General features: G+C 32.6%; 1 protein-coding gene across 2 annotated transcripts; it reads right to left on the reverse strand.

The window, feature by feature from the left end:
• Positions 1-4167: 4167 nt before the first annotated feature.
• LOC107801743 (copper transport protein ATX1-like) lies at positions 4168-6399 on the reverse strand. 2 transcript variants are annotated; one of them, XM_016625118.2, is made up of 3 exons: positions 6270-6399; positions 5184-5259; positions 4168-4724 (listed from the first exon to the last, which is right to left on the reverse strand). In XM_016625118.2, the coding sequence occupies exons 1-3, from the start codon at positions 6276-6278 to the stop codon at positions 4459-4461; spliced, it is 351 nt and encodes a 116-aa protein (XP_016480604.1). In that variant the 5' UTR covers positions 6279-6399; the 3' UTR covers positions 4168-4458. The 2 variants fall into 2 exon arrangements, with proteins under 2 accessions (XP_016480604.1, XP_016480603.1); XM_016625117.2 differs by having other exon boundaries at positions 5184-5262; positions 6270-6382.
• Between the last annotated feature and the right edge of the window lie 415 nt (positions 6400-6814).

The raw sequence follows: 6814 nt of genomic DNA on the forward strand, positions 1-6814 counted from the left end.
TTGTTTCCTAATAGTTAGAACTCATCGGACGGTAATCAGTAGCCGTGAGTTCGATTTATTTCAATTATTTTGTAGTCTACTCGTGTTGGCCTCTTATGTTGATGTTTTATGGTGTTTTGGAGGAGAAAACGTGTGTAGAAACACCACATAATGACGGAATGGTGGGCTGGTCGTTCGTCATTACATTTTTTAGGTTGTTTGACATTACTTTTGTTGTCATTTTATGTATGAAGTGATTAGGGTGTGTCAGCTGTTTTATGGTATATTGTGATGGAGATAAGGTTGGAAAATGATGCATACATGTTGTTATTGTTGTGTTCTTGTCGCTGTTGGTATATAGTATTGGAGGAGGGCCTTGTTACGGGGGAGATGCTGATCAAATTTACGTAAACGAGCTACTAGTTTAAGTTGCGAACTTAGCCTTTACTCAGCGCTTATTTTGAATCTCCTTATGTTGTGGTAGATTGAGTTGAGTTGTTTGAAGAATTGCTTATAAAGGTATTAAGGACTCAATGGAGTTAAGGTATGTTAAGGCTAAACCTTTCTTTCATTTTGGCATGATCCAGTAACTACATGTGTTTGATAACGAGACATAAAGAGAAGTTCATATTCCTTAATTTATCTATATTGTCCTTGTCTCCTAAGTTACAGCATTCTCCCTTATCGGGACTTCATATTCAGTTTAGTTTCATCTTCTTTCAGCCAAGAGAGCAGAGAGTATATATATGTATATATATATATATATATACAGATGGTAAGTTATATATCGAGCCTACTGTGGTCGAGCGCCTATAAGCGAGCCTAGGTGGTCGAGATACAGAGCCTAGTATGGCAGAGCATCTAGGAGCGAGCCTACTACGGCAAAGTAGTTGTACATACCGAGCCTTATAAGGTCGGACAGCTATTTTACTTACTATATTGTGAGAGATGAGTCAGTATCAACAAGTAAGCATATCTTCAAATTATATTTGATGCCCAGGTACTTTCAGCTATTATATTATCAGTTTAGTTTCAGCTTTTGTTATTCTGTTGCCTTACATACTCAGTACATTATTTTGTAGTGACGTCCCTTTTATTGGGGATGTTGCATTTCATGCCTGCAGGTCCTAATAGACAGCTGGATAGACCTTTGTAGTAGACAAAGTCAAACATCAACTCGGTTGGTATGCTTCACTTTCTCGGAGTTAGCAGGTCTAGACCTTGGGTCCATTTTATATATATAGGTTTGATGGGTAGGTCGAGGCCTTGTCCCGACCATGATACAGTTCAGCTATCGCTAGAGGATTGTAGACAAATCCTATATATTTTGTATATCAGTAGATTTTCATGGCGGCCTCATCAGTATATATATATGGGTCTTGATAACATACTACATGAAGGTAGTATGTTAGCATTATACCCAATTTTTCTTTCCATTATTTGCCCTTTCAATTGTCACGCCTCTTCATTAGCCAAATGGCATTTTTGTAGATTCGATGAGACAATCCTCTTCTTTACTTTTGCTCTCTGTCTTAGATCCCTCGTCTTTTTTTCTTTTTCCATCTCCACATCTCTTCGGCTCTTTCTCGTGTTATCTTACTCTTTTCTTGAGATGAAATTAATTTTTGTTGCAAATCAAAAATATCTTACTCCTTTCTTGAGATGAAATTAATTTTTGTTGCAAATCAAAAATAATATCAACGTATTTTATTTTTTTTGTGTTCGAATTGTTTATTATTACAGTAATATCTATTGTATCCTTCTAAAATTTTAAATTTTTTTAATGAGTGGTTATAAATGACGACAAAAACTTTCCGCCATGATCTGGTAGTGCTGGTTAAAACTGAACTGACAGAAAATTTACCAATCTGATATTTATAACTGATATGTATTTTGGTGTGCTTGGATATACCCATGAGTGGATGAAAATGAAAAAGAAAGGTCATAGCAGTAAGAGGGGGGAGAAGTGCTAAGATAAAAGTGGAGAGACACCACCGAGGAAATTACCCAGAGCAAATCGCCAAAAGGGAAAAAATAGGGATTGAACTGATTGAATCTTTTCGGTATTAGGATTTTGTGAAACTACAATAAAGTCCTCATTGTTAAAAAGACTAATGAAGAAGCGGTGGCAATTGAAGTTAGCACAACTTATGAATCAATTTTTATACATTCACTACATATATATATATATATATATATATATATATATATATATATATATATATATATATATTTGGGTATGTTTTTGGAATATATGAGAGAGACATTATTTTAAGATGATTTAAAATATGGTCTCATCGGCCTAAGTTGAGGGTTGCCCCTCCAGAGTTTACAGTTACAGAATGGTAAGCTCGGGGTCAAATATGGCACCGGGTGCTGGCCACGCCTCCCCAGGTTTGGGGCGTGACAGGTGGGGAAAGAACGGGAGAGGGGATGGGGGGAAGAAAAAAGAACAAATATATTTTGTTTGTTATTATATTATTTTTTTTGTCTTTTGTTGAAATTTTGTTGCTTTCATTTACTGCAGTAATTCTTTTAACATAATAAGTTGCTTAATTTTGGGATGAATTTTAATTTTAAATTTCTATTAGATTGTTTAAGTTAGTTGAGATATTTTAGGTTTTTTTGAATTTTTAATTATGTTGATTTTTTGTTCCTAATTGGCTATTTAAAGCCTTGTTATGCTTAATAAAATTATTGAGAGACATTTTCAATTAATATTTCTAATATTCTTGCTGCCTCACCTTTTAAAAAACCAACAATGGTGTCAAGAGCTTTATTGGTCTTACGGGATCTGTGAGTTCTTCCAAAGAACCATTTTTAAATAATTTTTAACCAATATCAATTTTTAAATTCATTTTCAAACATGGCAAGCAGCAGTGTCTCTTTGAATGCCCCACAAACTTTCACTGGCAAAAACTATCGGATTTGCTTAGTGAAAATAAAATCATATCTTAAAACCTATGATTTATTGAATGTTGTAATGGAAGAATAATCCTTAGGAGCAATCCCTGAAAATCCTATCATTGTTAAGAATCAAATAGATTCAAAAGAGATTTCAGATAAGACAAGGTCACTAAGGGTGGTTTTTTGCACAAAACCATAAGACAAAAAAAAAAGAACTGCATTACAAAGTGGTGCAATTTCAGCGATGCTCAAAACAATCTTCAAGCACAAACAACAGAAGCAAGAATTGAGGAGGAACAACTTTTTAAATTGCAGCAACTGAAACAAAGGAGTAGTATTGAAATTTTATTGCTTTCAGTTACTGTAGTAACTTTTTTAACAGAATAAGTTGCTTAATTTTAGGATGAATTTTAATTTTAAATTTCTATTAGATGGTTTAAGTTAGTTGAGATATTTTAGGTTTTTTGAATTTTAAATTATATGAATTTTTTGTTCCTAATTGGCTATTTAAAGCGTTGGGATATGCTTAATAAAATTATTGAGAGATATTTTCAATCAATATTTCTAATATTCTTGATGCCCCATCTTTTAAAAACCCAACATCTTTTACTTTTTCTTTTTGCTTTTTCTTCTTATTTTAATTATTTTTAGTCTAACTTTTTTATGTTTACTCTCGTTATACGCGTGAAGTTCACGTATGTTGTCCAACTCAGTCATGAAGTTGCCACATATGCTTGGTTAATGGTCAGAGGGGTTTAAAATAATGTGTTTTAAAAACTACGAGTGTGTGGATGAAACTTCGTAAAGTATCGAGATCGGGATGACAAAACGGGACAAGTAAAAGTGTTTATAATTATCATTGATCTTTTATTATAATATTCTTAAATTTTATTACTGTTTTTTTTTATTTTGGTAATATTTACTATTTTTGTTGTTAATACTTTTCTTTTCTTCAGTATTTTCATCATATATTTTTTTACTTTTGTATTTTTAAAACTATGAAAAAGTTTTTTTTTTGTGTCGACGGTCTATCGAAAACATCCTCTACTTCACCCAAGGTAAAGCAAGATCTGCGTACATCTCACCCTCCTCAGACCCCACTTATTGGATCATACTAGTATGTTACAAGTTGTTATCATATGCCATAAAACCAATCTCCGTGATGGTAGGTTAGCCATCATTTTTACTGGATTAAAAACTAATGCATATCATATGAATGTACCTGTAATTCTCTTAAAAATAACTTAATTGTGTAAAACTTAAGCTCAGGACCTGAATATACCGTAATTAGGCTCTGTAATCTCCATTCGATTAGTGAAATCACTCTCCATAAACAACAACCGTCGTAACTCCAGTATACTAGTTAAACTATAGACTCCAGTATTAGTAGTAGTTCCTTTATGTATAGATGTTAGTCTTGCACTAACAAGACTTCTTATCTATATTACAAGAAGAAAACCGAACGCAAAAATTAAATCAGAAAGACATTATTTAAGCTCTGATTAAACGTTACATATTACATTATGCTTTAGTCATAATAAAGTTGCACAAATCATAAGCATGATATAAATTTCAGGCTGCAGCAACAGCTTCTGCAGGCTTTTCGTCTGCGGGCTTTGCTTCAGGTTCAGCTGGTGTATCTGCGGGCTTTTCTTCTGTAGGCTTTACTTCAGCAGGCTTTGTTTCGGGTTCTGCTGGTGCTGGTGTTGTTGCTTCTGCTTCCCAGAAAGAAGTCTTCTTTCCAGTCTTTGAAACAGTCTGGAAAACAGCTTCTGGCTCCACATTTCCCTTTACTGTCACTTTTTGCTCCTTAATATCAATGTCATAAGATTCAACACCTAAAATGATTTGCAGAGCAGATTTGAGTCAAATGTCCAGTAGCAATTCGTCAAACTGATGGTAAAATTAGTTAGCTCATAATATTATTGTCTGTGTTTCTGTTTATTATGTGACACTATTTCCTTTTGAGTTTGCTCTGAAAAGAACGACATATTTATATATTTGGAATAGTTTAGTTGTAAAATTCTCATTTTATCCTATATATCATGGTATGGTTAAGACCAATAAATTTCAAAAGTCTGCATATCTTTCTTAAGCAGCGTATCTGATCAAACAAGTTCACATAAAATGAAACAAGTCAGAAAATAATAGGGTTAAAAAGAAACAAGCTTCGGACTCGTTTGGTTTGAGGAATTTGGATGAAATACTCATGGCATTTCTATAAAGGCAGTCCAATTAATTGTGGCAACTGTAACAAGCTAAGATAATAAAAGTGCAATTATATAGAATATAAGTACCTTCCATTTTCCCCAAAACTCTGTTCACAGCTCCTACACAGCCTTGGCATGACATGCCAACCTTGAGAACAACGGTCTGCTATCATTTAGGAATAAAAATCAGATGATCAATAGACTTAAAAAAAATAAGAGTTTCAATTAATTAAGTTTAACTTTTATATATTGACGGTGCAAGTAAATAATTTCCATAATAAGTAGAATTAGTAACTTGAAAATTATGACGGTTTCCTATTACAACATGCATGTTAAATACACTAGAAGTATAAATAAACATTGTTAGTATATAAGTTAAACCCTTAAATAAGAGATTGTTTGATTAGGAAATAAGTTATTACAAAATCAATTATCTGGGAATTAGTTATTCGAGCCTTTCATAGGGATAAAATAACACTACAATCCCGAGATAATTAATCCCTCAATTAGTTATACTGCGATTTTATTCCAATCAAACGTGACATAAACTCATCTCAAATTTAATTTCAGAGTTAATTATACCTTATCTCTCGTACCAAATGAATTCTAAGAGTGAGACTTCAAAGAATTTATCTTTTAAAATAGTACATTTCAATACTCAAGAGAGTCAACCCCTCTCAGCCTCAATTAATAAAAAGGGAAAAGGACTTTTAATCTCCAAAAATTCAAGATATTTTTTGTATTTAGATAATAAACTATAATTAACCATCTTAAATTTATTTGTAAATCTGAAATCATTGAACCGTATGAAACCCAAGAAAGAAGAGATGGAAAAACCCACTGATTACTAGTGGGATAATAAATTACTCGACATAAGGAACAAACAAGAAGCAAAAGAGTGATAGTATAACATTTCAAAACTTTATGTTTCTTCTTTACATTGTAACAAAAAATTCACATACCAAAAACCAAAATTTTCAGCTCAAAGTGAGAAACCAAATTAAAATTGGGGTTGTTCAACCAAAAAATTTCAATCCCTCTACAGAATTTCAAGATTATTGTAGTTGACAAATGACAATTACTAGCAAAACAGGTAGAGTAACATCAGTATGAATGTAATTAATATTATCAAAATGATATGAAAAAAAAATGAAGGGTAAAAGGAATGGGTACCTGAGACATGATGATGAAAAGTAGTAGGGAAAAACTGGGAGATTTTAACTTTCGTGGGAAGAAACTATCTATTTGGCCTTTGAGGTTATGGGAAAGTTAGCGTGTCTATGTCGCTATTTATAGAACGAGAAAAAGGACAAAAGAATACAATATATTATTCTTTCTCCTTTCCAAATATTAGTCTTTTTTTTAGCTGATTATTCGTTTATTTTAAATTCTTTAACATTTTGAATTATATAACAACAACAACAACAACAACAACATCCAAGTATAATCCCACAAGTGGGGTCTGGGGAGGATAATATGTACGCAGACCTTACCCCTACCCCGAGGGGCAAAAAGGCTGTTTCCAGGAGACCCTAGGCTCAAGAGAGCAACAAAAGACAATATATTAGTACTATCAATAGACTCATAGTAAATAACATAAAATACATAACATAAAATAACATAATAACAACAATATAAGAAATATAGGAAATACGAAAAGGATGGAGAAAAGGATGTAAGGTATACTAATATCCAACAGATACAACCCTGCATCAGTA

The sequence above is a fragment of the Nicotiana tabacum genome, chromosome 11, assembly GCF_000715075.1.
Source record: "Nicotiana tabacum cultivar K326 chromosome 11, ASM71507v2, whole genome shotgun sequence".
NCBI classification, from domain to species: Eukaryota; Viridiplantae; Streptophyta; class Magnoliopsida; order Solanales; family Solanaceae; genus Nicotiana; species Nicotiana tabacum.